Source organism: Aphelocoma coerulescens, chromosome 1A (assembly GCF_041296385.1).
Source record: "Aphelocoma coerulescens isolate FSJ_1873_10779 chromosome 1A, UR_Acoe_1.0, whole genome shotgun sequence".
In the NCBI taxonomy this organism is placed as follows: domain Eukaryota; kingdom Metazoa; phylum Chordata; class Aves; order Passeriformes; family Corvidae; genus Aphelocoma; species Aphelocoma coerulescens.
The window spans coordinates 13,634,634-13,649,918 of record NC_091014.1 but is presented as its reverse complement, the minus strand read 5'-3'; the positions used below and the strand labels follow the sequence as shown (position 1 = coordinate 13,649,918).

The 15,285-nt window shown below is 40.1% G+C and overlaps 1 protein-coding gene across 3 annotated transcripts in view; it reads left to right on the top strand.

Annotated features, from left to right (window-relative positions):
- RELN (reelin) overlaps window positions 1–11,933 on the top strand; it is a 276,304-nt gene extending 264,371 nt beyond the window's left edge. For 2 of the 3 annotated variants that reach the window (XM_068994382.1, XM_068994372.1), the window contains exons 62-64: window positions 979–1,176; window positions 1,576–1,674; window positions 10,790–11,933. In XM_068994382.1, the coding sequence (XP_068850483.1) occupies window positions 979–1,176; window positions 1,576–1,674; window positions 10,790–10,886 (394 nt within the window). In that variant the 3' untranslated portion in view covers window positions 10,887–11,933. Of the gene's footprint in view, window positions 1–978; window positions 1,177–1,575; window positions 1,675–6,490; window positions 7,326–10,789 lie in introns of those variants that run through there. The other variant, XM_068994390.1, reaches the window with a different exon arrangement.
- The last annotated feature ends 3,352 nt before the right edge of the window (window positions 11,934–15,285 follow it).

Below are 15,285 nucleotides of genomic sequence, written 5' to 3'. Positions count from 1 at the left end.
AAACAGTTCTTTTAACAATTCATGAGAAAGAAAACTCTTCACATGTATGTGCAGCCATGTGGGCCAGTACTGATGAGGATGGACTGACCTGGCTGTGCCATGCAGTTGGATGTGGCTGGCAGGAGACATTAGGGTTGGCAAAATGCTTTGTGACTTCAATTTGGGAGATGGAGAGTGAGGATGTCAGATGAAAAGGTCAAATGTTTTCATCATGCCAAACAGAGCCCTGTCTATGTAAGCCAGCACTGACAATGAAGCTGTTGGCAAGGACTGGACACCAGACTGCCTGGACCAGTGCCTGAACTGATAAGACAAATTCCATGTTTGTATGGGCCTCCACGATGGTTATGACTAAAGATGCTATTTAGTAATTACAGGCTCATTTTCCCATTTCAGTTGTCAAATAGAATTATATTCACCTGGCAACGAACAGGAGTATCTTTTTCATCTACTGAGCCTCTTTCGCCATGGAAAAACAAATGTAACCAGCCTGTGCTGGCTCTTAGTAGAGTGACAGCTTTCAGGACTGGTTTATATTTAGTTGTCCAAAGCAAGATTAGAAACGGGATGAATTGGCCAATGGGCCAGATATAAATCAGGCTCTTCTTACTTGAACACCCAGGAAGAATTTGATAAATATTTTTAGGCACTTTATTATATTCAACCTTTATTTGTCCTTGTTAAACTTTTCATACACTCATTTACATATCTGCATTTTTATCCATCTCAGTTTTGTGCAGATATATTGCAAAATTGGATCTACTGCCTGCAACAATATGTTACACACAGTAAACTATTACTTTGAAAGGGGAGCTGTGTTTTAAAGATATGCAAACAGTTTATTTTGCATATTAAAGTAACAATTCTTGAAAATCCTCCAAGTTTTGATAAGGTAACTGCAATAAACCTAGAAATGCTATTGTTCCTGTTTGAATACTTTTGCATATTGAAAATACCTTTTCTCTCTGTGTTTTACAGCAAAATCATGTTTGTTTTGCAAATTGGAAGTATTTCACAAACAGACAGTTGCAATACCAATCTGAGTGATCCTAACACTGTAGACAAGGCAGTGCTCCTCCAGTACAGTGTAAATAATGGAATTACATGGCAAGTAATTGCACAGCATCAGCCAAAGGACTTTATACAAGCCCAAAGAGTGTCTTATAACGTTCCCTTGTGAGTACCCAGTCACATTCATTACCTCTAAATGCACAAGTTACATTTTTGCCAAGAAATAACCTATCTTTGCATCACTGTTGAAGAAAAAAGGTTGATGAGAGGGTAGACTTAAGAAGATGACTTAAAGGGAAGGCTGATTAAGAAATTCCAGGCTAGTGTTGATCAATGCACTTGAAAGAAAAACAGAATGAATACTTGTTTTGAAGATGAGGAAAAAATCCTCCTTATCTATGTGCATTTTTAACCATTAAGCATTTTCTACATACAATGTGTTGATGTTCAGTGACATAGAAACAATGATGTGACTTTGCTCTCAGTTCCCATTTGGGGATAGATAGGGATATGCAAAACACGAGTAGTCTGCAGCTCTCACAGGCTCTTATGTTTGTGTGACAGGGAGGCACGAATGAAAGGAGTCTTACTGCGCTGGTGGCAGCCCCGTCACAACGGAACAGGTCATGATCAGTGGGCTTTGGACCACGTAGAAGTCGTCCTGTGAGTATCAGCTTCACCTCATCCCACCCCACCTCAGAAAGCACTGAAATTTCTCCAGCATGACATGGGTGTTAAGCTCAGTAAGAACCATTGTGGCCCAGGGAATCCTTTCTCAAATGGAAACCTTTAAAATCCTATCTTTCCTGATGCTCTGCCCTGACTGCAAGTCAGTAGTTGAGATGAACACAAAGTAAGTGGCACAGCAGGGGGGTGTGTTGTGCATTGTGGAAAAATGCAGGAGGGAAAGTGGGGCTTTATCACCTCCAAGTATTGCTGTGGTCCTGTAATGCAGCAATGACTGTTAAAAAACTATTTTGCTGGGACCTAAGAAAGGATATTCCTGTTCAACATTGTGCTGCCGTGTAAGGCTGATCTATATCCTTTCAAGGATACAAAAGATTTTTCTGTATTGTTCATTGCACAAAGTAATGTTGTTGTGCCTCTTAAAAATTTGTGTTAGCAACTAATGCCTTATTCATTTCCTTTTTTAGTAAGAAGGATACTGTTCAGAAACAGGGTTCACTATATCAGGTTCCTATGGTCCGAGCTCTATATTCATCCCCTTGTCAAGATTTTACCAAGTCTGCACCCTCCTGATCCTCCCATTCTTGAGATGGGTTTCGCTGGCAGCTAACCCGTTTTTCCTGTGTTGCATCACGAAGAGATGACCTGCTTTTTCTCTAACAATTTAGTTCCAGTAGAAGTGAAATTCTAGTGGCTTCCTGGGCAGGAACTCATCGCTGGCAGTGGTTGGCAGAGAGAGGCGAGCCTGCTCCGTAGATAGGTTCAAACATTCTTTTTATTGAACAATTTAAAAAACAGCAGTGAAGAAATTAGGCTTAGATAACCTCTAGACCGTGTAATTATAGCCATGAGGTTTCTGAATTAGCAGAGACACTGCAAGTAATGTTTTGTAACAGTAGCAAAGTGAATTGTCTGATTGCTAGTTAGTCCTGTTCTCCTTTCCACCTAGAAGCACCAGCTTGCATGGCACTCATATCAACCCCAAACCAAACTGGTCCCAACACTGAGTAACTTTACACTCTCCGCTGCTTTTACACACCTTGCTGGGCTCTGCTTCCATAACATTAAGCTTAAAACTGGAAGGAACAGGGGAGAGAGATGGATATGATTTCTGTTTTAATCAATGGCTGTATGATGCTGCATCAGGAAAGATATGGAAGAATATGAGCTGCAGGAAGTTCACAGTTTAGAAAACCATGGAAAAGGGAACTGGTCATTCTAAAATATTCACGTCTTTCTACATTGCAATTAAAAATAAAATGAACAGAACAAATTCTGTAAGAAAAAAAAAAAAGTATAATGTTACCCATCAATCCAAGCACTGAATTAGGGACTGTAACTAGGAATAGAACAGATCTTTAAAAAGTGATTCTGAGGCTGAAATGTGGAGAACTTCTCTGACAATGAGACCTGCCAGGCTGTAGACTAGATACACAAGTTGAGTGGTAACAACAAGTCGTGAGATATGTTACACTGCAATGACCATAGCAAGTAATCACACCTTGCCTAGAGAAGGAACCAGGTGGGCAGACAGTGCCTCCTCCTTTCTATTATTTTAGTCCTGTTAAAGAGCTTTAAGGCTCTTCTGAAAAGTGCCCTAAATATCAGGCTAGAGACAGAGGATTTCCATCCTGTTCAAGTGACACCTGGTACAGTACACAAAGACAGACCAAACTGGACTGATTTCTCCCTTACCAAGTCCTGTGAAACACGGTGCCATTACAGCTTATTTCCCAAAGGCCAGATGTGGAGCTCCATTCCCTGCTAACTACAACACATGAGACATGCTGCTCTCAGGAGGGGCAGAATTACATGCCATGGTACCTCTGATTCGTATGCTGGCATGTGCTCAGTCCTGACAGATGCCTTTGACTCCTCTGTTTGGCTTAAGTTCTATCTGCACATTGTAATTAATCAAAGTACTCTGTAGACCTCCTGAAATTTATCTGCAAATAACCTGCAAGTTTTCTGAAAGGGGACACACTTCCTTATCGATAAATACTCTCATATGGGTTTTCCCTTAGCTCTGCTGTTTCACTTGGCCACCTCACAGTGGTCACTTTACCCCCAGCACTTCAGTTTCTTCACCTGTAAAATGATGAAGACATTCAGTCACCTCCATGGAGTGCTTCAGGTTATCAGAAGGGAGCCTGGGTCAGTATCTGCTAGCACTTACCCTAGATGATCCTGCACATACCAGGGCTACCAGAATTCTACACTGTGAGTACGAGGGATAGGACTTAGCTTTCATTCTTAATATTCCTTCATTTTCCAATAAAAGGTACAGAAGCCCTGCCTGCTCCTGGGAAGAGCAAGCCCCAGGCAGCTCTGCAGCAAGAGGCAAGAAGTCAGTGACCTCTGGGTGCCCTGCCCTCCCACCAAGATTGCCAGGAGAGAGCTCTGTGGGCAATAGAGGCTCTCTGGCAGGGCTGCAGAGAGGCACAGCCTGAACTTAAACCATTCACCTGGGTTCTGTAATTACCTCTTCCCATTCATTCTACAGGGCGCCATTGGAGTGTCAGTAGGCTTCTGTCTGGGTTATTCATCCCAAAGCTGGGATACTTTAGGAAAAATCTGTGCCTCCTAAATTGGAAGTAATTTCTGTTGGAACCCTGGCCTTGTCTCAGAAGGCCATGAACATCCCTAGCTAAGAACCTGTTGATGGTCCATGTCCAACACAGTCTGTGTTCAGTCCTCTTATAACCCTGCACTCCACCACCCATCTGGATGAGACCCCATACACCTCTCCAGAACTATAAAAATTATCCTCACTGGCCCTGGTTTCAGTCCTAGATTTTCATGTTTGTGACCTGTGTACCCGTGTTGATGGAGCAGGCAAATCTCTAGCCTGTGAGGGGATAGAGCAAGGAGCCAACCTACACTAAGAGGTGTGGTTTGGGACACAGATAAATTCCTGGCTTTCCACACATCTCTTCTTGTGTTTTCTTCACTACCCTGTGGGCTAATGGAGGTCTGATTTTCCCAGCCTAAGTGCTGGCTTGACTGCCTGCACCCCCAGGTACACACCTAGGTGCTGTGCCAGCTTTTCCTCAGCCCACAGGCAAGGGAGCCATGCTCTCCTTGAGCAGACTAAGGGCTGGAGTAAGAGGGCAAGCAGGGAAAGCACCTACCCGCAGGCAGAGCTGGTCTGTAGGGATGTAAAGCAAATAAGGATTTTCTTGATTTTATTTCCCATCCAAAACAGGGGACGTCCCTGCTCCTCCCTACAGGCTCCCCCCAGGGGCAGATCTGTGAATACCTGCTTTCATGGCCCAACTCTTCTCAGCAATCCAAAGATTTGAAATTAGTTCTGTCACAGGCCTAGCTGTCAAGTTGTAGTGCAGATACTGCTACAGCTGACGCGCAGTCAAGGTCATGACACTGTTCAGGTCAGCTGATTTCTGAGTCAAGGGCCACCATCCTTCTCACCAGCAAACATGGCCTTCAGGATGCCATTTCTTTGATTCCTCTTTGCTCCCAAAAAAATTGCTGGGGGGAAAAAAAAAATCAACCTGCAGATTATACATGAATGCAAAATACCTGGCAGTGATAAAAAAAGGCCAAAGGTGGATCCTTTTGTATGTTACTTAAAATCATTCCACTTTTGATTGAACTATTTGAATCACTCATTAAAAAGCAGTATTTTAAAGATTACGATGCAGCTGCAAATGGTGCTTAAATTGAGCACCTCTTTTAAACAGGTGAAACCGAATACCTGTGTTGACAATGTTATACATTAAATTGATCTTGCCAACTTAACAACAGTTGATGTCTGTCCTGTGGTGGGGAGAGGATACAAGTTGTTACGTTTTCCAGTCCCTTTTAAAGCTAGCACTGATTATTCCTCATTAGTGCAGGGTTTTTTCTCTCCATTTGTAAAGAAAGCTGTGGGCACAACTCTCATGTGGCTCTTCTTAGGATAAAAATGCATTTTATCCCAGGCTTAAGAAATAGAGTTTTTCTGTGCCCCTATACTTCTGCCCTAAGAAGAGCCTATGTCCAACTCTGCATTTCATTTGCATATTTTCTCTGGAAGCACAGCTCTTAGCCTGCCCACTGCACACACACCTCACACTTCTTTGCATGTGCATTATTCAACTGCCATTTCCTTGTGTATAGGGCAGGCCCCTAGAGACATCTCATTACCTTAATTCAAAGTCAAAGGTACTGAGAAATAAAGGGTAGTTATAAGATGAACACTAAGGGTCTGATATTGCTTTCTTTACCCCAAAACTTGTTATGTTGATCCAAAGGAATTTATGTTGTGCAAGGAATGCAAGAAATGTTATCCCCACCTACAATTTTATGGTTAACTGATAGATAACAGAATGAATCCCTCCATAGCCATCACTCCATGCTCTTCATTGTCGAGATATTCTCACATTTTTGGCACAAATGATTTAGTGAGAACTTCTGTTGCATTTGGTACAAAGAATGTTTATCCTTATTTCGGACTATTAAAATACAAATTATATATTCTATATTTAATAAGAAGTGCTCATGTGGAAAAGCATTTTCATCTGCTTCATATTTTTTAGTAAAAAGCAATTATTTGAAAAATGCATTTAAATTAAGTATCAACAGATTTATAAAGAACATAAGTAGTTCAAACATTAGGTGACTATCTGAATATTCACAACATTTATGCCAAATTTAATATGATGCGGTTCGTGCTTCTATGACATTTCTATTATGTTTCTAAAAAGTGCATGCTGAATTTTATAGAAAATAAAAATCTAAACATTGATTTGAAATCTGAGGAAATAATTTGTTCAATTTTTATTTTCAAAAGAGACGAAAAGTCCTATATTGCCTCTAAACCTCATCAGGGTTTTATGACTAATCACAGTGCTGCATGCATTGAAAGGCATTTTCTAACTTGTGTTGTATTTCATTGTTTGCTGTCATTGGTTTTACACTAGAATAAGGTAAGTACTTTCCCTGAATCAGTATTTAATGTATGTTTCTGTTAGCTATGGCTCTTTCACAAAGTTTTGTCAATGGTGGGTTGGAGAAAACTCATTTCTATGCTGAGATGTGCCACATAGCTCATGAGGGCCCTGATCCTGCAGCGCTTCCTCAGTGAGCATTGGCGGAAGTTAAACTTAGCAGAAATTGTTCAGCAGACTGTGACATACTGCAGTGGGACTTTCACCAAGGCTGTGGGGGGGAAGGACTTCTGCTTCTGCTAGGGTACAGTGAGACCTGCCAATGGATAGCACCCAGAGCACTGTATGGGCAGCCAAGGAGCAATTCCCACTTTTTTCTGTAATAAATGACCACAGAGGTGTAGCCACAGCCAGGCAGTGTGTATGTCAGTCAATCTGCATGGAGGCATAGCCACATCTGCCCCTTAGACACCAAACCAGTGTCCCCAGGTAGTTCTTTCATTTCATGTAACCCAGCTGCTTTGTGCTGTTGCAGTTAATAGATAACACTAACCAGTACATTACTGAGCTCTGGGTTCAAGTGTTGACTCCACCAAAGCCAAAGAATATTTGTCATTGATAGGAGCCGTCAGAACTTCAGTCAGAGCACGTGACTTTTTTCATTATAGTACCTGCCTAACGAAGCATTTGTAATTCAGCACCAAAATTTACTCCAAGCCTAGTCTTGAGGGACATACCTTTGCTGTGTTCTAAGGCTTTTTTCATGTTTAATTTTGTTATTCAAATATTTTTGTTTCCATTTTGTTCCTGTTTTGTGCCCTGTCAATTAAAAACACAGAAATAATGAATGACATTAGTATATACTGGGGTTATGTACTGCATATTTTTCATTCCATTTGGCTATGTTCCATTTTTATAAACTTTAAATTGCAGCCTTGTAGTTCAAATTGTGCTTTAGGAAACATGCAATACACATAATGCTCTGCTAAAGATTAAAGATCCAGAGAGACTCCTTCTCATAAATTGCTTTATTGTAGGTATTTTTTGAACATGCCCTAGATAGTTTTGACTTTGCTCTTCTGTTACAGTCTGCATATTGCTTTCATCCAACTAGCACAACTCCAGATACTTCATTGGAAAGTTTTTGAGGATTTCCTACATAAATTCAAGCAGTATTATCTTCTGTTTACTTTTAAATAGTGCACTCAAAACTGTCAAACAGATTATACAGTAGTCACTCCTGTTAATTGTTTTTTTGCTCTGTACTCCATCAGTAATACACAGATAACTACTTTGGATCTGAACTTTTCTGGTTGACTGATGGTTCAATAAATGCACAGAAAAGGCAGAAGGCTCAGCAGGTGCTGACCAGTCCATTACACACTTGCAAAACAGTCTTCAAATTGCCACTGATTTTGAAACAAAAGTTCTCACCACACCATCATGGAAGGGAGTCTATTCCTAATATAGCTTGATGCTGCCCAGCACATTTTGGGTGTTTTGAACAAGAAAACAACAGCAAAAGTATGGTAAAGCCTTTAATGAGTCTGTGAAAATAAAAATTAAAATTACTACTAATAATATTGAAAGCATTTATGCACCCACCAAATGCAAGGAACGTGCAAGTACTCTTGGAGACTATATTATATAACTCTTCTTGTGATTTTATAAAGCACTATTGATCTCCCTTATACAATGCTTGCCTCCTACCAATATATAAAATTAATTCCAAAAAATAAATATAGACCTACTCTGATTTTGTGGTGCAATATGATAAAATACTATAATGCATAGGGTCTACATATTTACCCATGGAAAGAGTGAAAACCATAGTATTTTTATAGCAGGCATCAAGTTTTTCTGTGGCATCCAGCCACTAGTTGGAAAGTCTGTCTCATGTCAGTGAGGACAAGTCTGAACTACATTACTGCAAGGAAAAAAAAAAAGCATTTAGTTCCCGAGAATTTAGATTTCTCTTATTTTTCACACACTGCACTGCTATGGTGTTCAGTGTAAGACATAAATATATGCTTCTTTCTAACACCTTGACCATCTTCCAATGGAACAAAATTAGATACATAAAATAAGTAAATCTCTTCTGCCTTACTAGGTAAGCATTTCCTTGTTTCTTTTTTCAATTCTTTCTTTTCTTTTTCTTTTTTTGTTTGTTCATTGTTTTAAACATCTTCACCATCCCTTTAAGACCAGATACAAAATGGTTGGTCACTTGAAGTGAAATAGAGGCCAGGTGCACACAGCACTGTCCAAAATGAGTCCTGAACATCTCTGCTGAGCTGTTGCTGAACATAAGCAGACCAAAGGCAGGATGGAGATGGGGCAAAGGCTCCTGGGCCAAGAACTGCAGCTCAGCATGTGCCCCATCTATCTTGCCCAAGCTGAGGTTCTCACAGCCAAGCTCACTTTTAAATCTGACCAGGTACAGAAATGGCAATTTTTTTCAGCCAAACACTAGCAGACTCTGTTTGGTCTCATGTACCCAGAGCAAAGCTGCTCAGAGTTGGGCTTGTGCTTTCTCCCAGGCCCATCTGCTGTATTTTGGCTGCAGAGCAGCCTTCTCCCAGCAGATATGTGCTCCACCCTCACCTCATGGCTACGATGCTCTCCTGAGAGGTGGGATGTGGCCTTGAAGGCCCTGTGTCTCTGAGGAACCAGGCAATGGGAATTAATGGGAAGGCAAAATTAAGAACTTCTTCAAGCTTCAATGGCAGCCACTGTCAGGAGCAGGTTTGGGGTCATAATTTCCCTCCTGCCTTCATCAGTGAGACACCTGGCACTGGAGCAAGGGTGGCATTCCACCCTGATGACTTAAGGACCGGAATGAAGACTGATGTGCAGTGCTGCTTTGCACTTGAGCTAGCAAATGGCATTAAAGTTACATAAACTCACCACTATCAATCTCTCACACATCAGCACAGACCTTTCCTTTTCACTTTAATAAGTCAACATTAACCCCTCTCTCAATTGCCAGATGCTCTAGAGATCTACCTTACTGGGACAGTGCCAAAAGTTGTGCCAAGTACATCTGTTTTCTCTCATTGTCACCAGGAGCTCGGTCTTTTTTTCATCCTTGTTTGTACATTCCAGTGACAAAAAAAACCCCAAAAACTAAAAATTGCAAAGCCTTGGAAAACTAGTCAGGAAGTGACTTGGATTTGCTTAGAGGTTTATAGTCTAGATTTTGACTTGACAACTGTTAATCAGTTTAGTCAATTGTGTTCAAGATTAGCTGTAGAAAAGGATATAATTTTGTTAGATAAATTGTTTTAGATTAAATTAGCATACTACAACAAAACCTATTTTTGCTTGAGGAGAATCATAGTTATTTTGCAAAGCAGACAATTACTCCTTTTTCCTAAGGGCCACATTCACTAAAAATAAGCTTATGCACTAGAGAAGAAAGTATGACTTACTACATTATGAGTATTCACTTCTTACTCACAGACAAAACTCACAAGTGAAAGCATTCCTTGAATGCACAAATGGGAGATCTGCTGACTGCAGGTCTTCACAGATCTGCCCTCTCTTGGTTCCTCCCTCCCCCAGTGGGAGAAGTAGAAATCTGCATTAGGTGGGATGGACCTTGTCCTCTACATAGGTCTTCCAAACAAGGGTGCCTTCTTAAATTTGGATGCAGATGAGCTCTCTTGCTTGGTCTCCTCCCAGAAACGATGATGCTTATTTCCCAGATCTTCCTTTCCTTTTGGAAGAGAGTGCACAGGGGCGGGAAACATAAATCTGAATAAAAGTGTTGCACTTTACTTCCTGTACAGCAAAAGTAGAAGATAACTAAGTGGAGTAAAGCTTTTCTTCTATTCTCAAGATAAAGCAGTTAATGATCAAAGGATAACTGGAGTACAAAACCCCCACAGAGAAACACTATGAAGTGTGCATACAGTTTTAGTGAATTTGGCCCTAGGCAGCACCAGTTTTCATTAGCTGAAAGCTCTTAACCTTTCCCTAAGGTAATGAATTGTAAATGAAAGCCAAGTGGGACAGATTCTCAATTGCCTTGTACATTGCAGTTAAACAAAGGGTATGCTTCACACCAGTTTGCACAGACTTAAAAAGTCATGCAAGGACAAAGAAGAATCACTCCCACTAGCTCACTGCTCCAAAAGCATTTACACTATGTATAAAAGAAACTGACACTCTTTCCTTCTTCCACCCTTTGATTTCAACAGCACTCGCAAACAAAATTACATGATGAATTTTTCACGGCAACATGGGCTCAGGCATTTCTACAACAGAAGACGAAGGTCACTTAGACGATATCCATGAAGAAATGAGAAATTTATTTTTTCTTCCTCCCAACATGTGATGTGTTGCTTTCCATTCTCTGAGTCTAGCACTGCATCTGGTATCAGGACTTTTCTGCAACTGGCTTGATGAATAACTGAAAGCCTTTCTCAAGACAGAGTATACACCACTTTTTCGCACTGTGAACTAATGAGAAGTGACTTATTTTCTCATAGGTAAATGTTTTAATGTTGATGTGTCTGTGAAAATTGTGATCTGTTGTAATATCAGTTACAGTGGCAGTATTGGAAGTAAGCAACTAATTCTGTTTAACAGGAAAAAAAGTTTAAGCACAAAGACTTTTCAGATTTTATGTTTATAAAAACCTACATACTAAGTACAGAATTTAACATTCTTTGTCACATAGGTATTTAAGTGCACTGTATTTCAGCTCTGTGTCATTTTATATGATTAAGTTATCATTGTTTGTCCTCTTTGTATTCTCTTCTACAACATGACACATTGGCACTGTATTTACTTGTTTTGTTGTTGTAATATTTTTGCTGCTGATTTTTGGGCTATTTACCTTCTTAAAAAATGTATTAAAAAAAAGATCATCAAAGTACCTAATCCAGAATATAATTGCAAAAGTAGTTGTAAAGGCGTTGATATCCTTCGGTCTTATTCTTTGATATGTCTGTTGGTTAGCATTGTTTTGTGGATAAAAAAAGAATGCTTGACATTAAACTTTTTTCTACTAAGGATTTGTGAATTAAGCCCCAAACAGAAATTCCCAATTCCCTGTCTAAATGTAGTCAGTTCTCTGAAACTGATTTACTTACAGTAACTGCCATTTGGTGTCTGTAGTAATGAAGTGATTTGTAAACAGTGAACGTTTCATTGTGTTCTCTTTGGTGTTTGTTTCTATTGCGGGTCATGTTTGTATCTTCTAACAAAGTTGTATCTACACCAGCAACGTTATAATGCCCCTATAGCCCTAAACTGTCTATTATCATAAATAAAATGCTTCACTTTATGGTGAACCAAGCTAAAGATCCATGCTTCAATAAAGATAATGTCAACAAAGAATTCTGATGTTAGACTTTTCAAGCCATGTGGGCTTTACGTGAAATCATAAATGAAATTCTTCTACTAAATACCTAGATTCTAAAGCAAACATCCAAGGTTATTTTTTAATATTTAGCACATCACACTTAACAGCACTTTGCAAATAACACAAACCAAGAGATCTCTGCGGTCCCACCTATGGGCATAACACGGTCCTTGGAACAGGTCCTGGCGCAATGAATGAAACAGGACCATGGACCAATATGCACTCTCGCTTTATCTGCAAACCAGAAAGTGTAAACCACTGTTTCCAAGCTCTGGGAACATGAGTGTGGCACATAAGGAGCCTGATTCCAAACAGACAAAGCTGGTAATTCTTAGAATCATAGAACCTTTAAGGTTGCAAAAGACCTTTAACATCAAGTCCAACCATTAACCCAGCACTGCCAAGTCCACCACTAAACCATGTTCCTAAGCACCACATCTATACATCCTTTAAATACCTTTAGATAGGGGATGGTGACTCAACCAGTTCTCTGGGCAGCCTGTGCCAATGCCTGACAACCCTTACAGTGAAGAAATTTTTCATTACATCCAATCTTAACCTCACCTGGTGCAAGCTGAGGCCATTTCCTCTTGTCCTGTACTTTGCTACTTGGGAGAAGAGACTGATGCCTGCCTTGCCACAGCTTTCTTTCAAGTAGCTGTAGAGAGCAATAAGGTCCTCCTTGAGCTTCCTTTTCTTCAGGCTAAACAATCCCAGTTACTGGAGCTTCTCCTCATCAGAGAGAAGTATCATATATACCTGCTGTGCTCTTCATCATGCACATCTGCTTCTAGCACTTTATCTGTCTGAAACAAAATGGTGTTTGCTACAGATCCATGTTCAGCTGAACATGTGTTTAATTTTTAGGAGGTTTTTGATCACAGGTACCTGAGCAGTGCAGAAAAAAAATGAGGTCATTCAGTGACCAACTAGTCAACACCTTGGCTTGGTCAAAATTATGTGACAGACCTTTGGATGATCTGGAAACTTGCTGCAACAGTCCAGCCTCCTGCAAACTCACTGTACTGTTCTGGAGAACCAGTGTACTTTGTGTACTTTCAATCCCTGAAACAAGATAAAGGTTCTATTCAGAAAAATAGGAAGACAAAACATGAGGGTATTAAAGAATATAACAACTTAATGTTTGGGCAAGCGATTTTAAAATATTGTAATAAGAGTTTTGCCCATTGAACAAACAAAACTGCAAGATATAAACATTCCTATTTTTAAAGATAGTTTTATTAGCTTTAATATGTCAATAGAAGGGTGATATTTCAATCTAAAATGCATGTGCAGCTAATGTGCTTCCAGGGAATTAATTTATTTTAAATACTTTAGATATAATGAGGCACTTTGCCTGACTTTTCAGGCAAGAGATCAGCATAATCAGAGAAGCTGCTTTTCACAGTTGTGTTTATTTCCTTTGAATAGTGTATGCAATTACAACTACAGTGGAATACAAAGCATTTTATCCAAACTCACCACAAACTCTGCACTGGCTCTTCTCTTCCTCACTGGAAAATTCCCAAGTGGTTTTATCATTTGAGCCCTTTCCAGATTCCAGGAAGTTCTTCCTTAGACTTTTTCCATTCCTACTACACCTCACATAGCCTACACATATGGTATACTCAGTAAATGTGGGGTTTTTTATTTTTCCTCCCATATGGCTGAAAACAATGAGTCATCTGACATTAAACAGTTGTTAAAATAGCAAGGGTGGATAATAGATAATCAATGGCAATAAAAATGCAATAAAATATACTAATAAGCTTATCTACTGGTGTAAAACTTTGGCAGACATAACTATGAAAACTGACTTTTAGTACTTTTAGTATGCCTTATAGTCTTCCTCCTTTCTCCTGTCAGCTCACTAGCCCATGTTCCTGTAGAATAAGGAGAACATAAGAGAAATGAAACAAAAATACAGGAAAATTCAACTCTGACCCGCTGGAGTTCCTGAAATAAACAAAACCTGAAGTTCTCATAATTTTACCTAAATGTTTTTCTCTTGAGCTTGCTTCATCCAAAGATGATAACATTGTCTTAATGGGAGGAAATATGCAGAGCACCAATATTTTTGAAGGACCAAATCCGGCTTTGCAGGATGTTGACAATTCATAGAAAAGGGTAGTAATTAAATAACACAGCAAATACACTCAAGGACAAGACATTGTCAAAGAGCAAGGTACCAGCACACAAGCTGGGTAAATACCAGACTAGACAACAAAACTATAGAAGTAGAATCAACAGCATAAAGCAGTTTTTAAAAATGCCATTTTGCATTGCATAACGGAAGTGTTTATGATAAAACACAGTAAATATAAATACAGCTACCAGTGCCGGTAAAATAGACAGCAGTTGTCAGCTGTTGAGCCCTTCACTTAAATACAGATGTAAACAAGTTGGAGATATTGCAAAGTACTGCAGCAGAAACAAGACCCTTGAACCCATGAGGTTCCAAGTAGAGAGAGTTGTTTAGTCTAGAAAGGAAAACATTTGGAAAGAGACATGACAACATCCATAAACACGGTTCTATGTTTTAATTACTTGCTAACCCTTTAGGGCAAATGTTACTGGGTGGAAATGCTGCCACAGCATCACCTCCTCATTTATCCATTAGTAGTCAATGGGGTTGGTTATTATCAAAGCAGGAAGCCAGTGTAAGGGCCCAGATAAACCCCACTCAGATCAGCTTTGTAGTGAGGTTTAACTAATGACTCAACACTGGAGGAACAGGAACAAGCCAGCTGTAAAGGGGAGCTACCTTCATCCTGAGCTGGCAAGGGAGCCTCAGAATGAAGCAAGGTCAGCAAAAGGGCTTGCCTATGTTAAGCATGGCCCTAAAGAGCTCTTTAGGGCTGTTAGCAATGCAGAGCAGCTGAGGCCATGCAAGCACTTGCAGTGCTTCTGTGAAGGCGCAGACAGAGCACCCACCATCCACACGTGGTGGATCTGTTGCTGGAAGAGAAGACCATGGGGTATGAGGATGCCAGCATTGTACAGGTGACATGTGGATGAATTGTCCAATGTTCTCCTCTGCTGCTGATGTTTTCTGACTTCTGCTTTTTCTTCCCCATGTTATTCCTGGTTCAGCTGAAGGGACTGAGCTGGCAGTAAGCCTAAAGACTTAGGCCTTGTGTGGCTAATTACTACAGAGCCTGATGGGGAGAGTTTTAGCTGGCATGTAGTAAGGTGGGGCCAAGCAAAACTGCTGTTCCAGGAATGGAAGAATACCGTACTGGAGGATGATGATAAATGCTGGGTTTATAGACTGAAACAAATTTCTTAAGCTTCTTTTATAAAAGAAGAGAATGTGGTTGTGTTTTT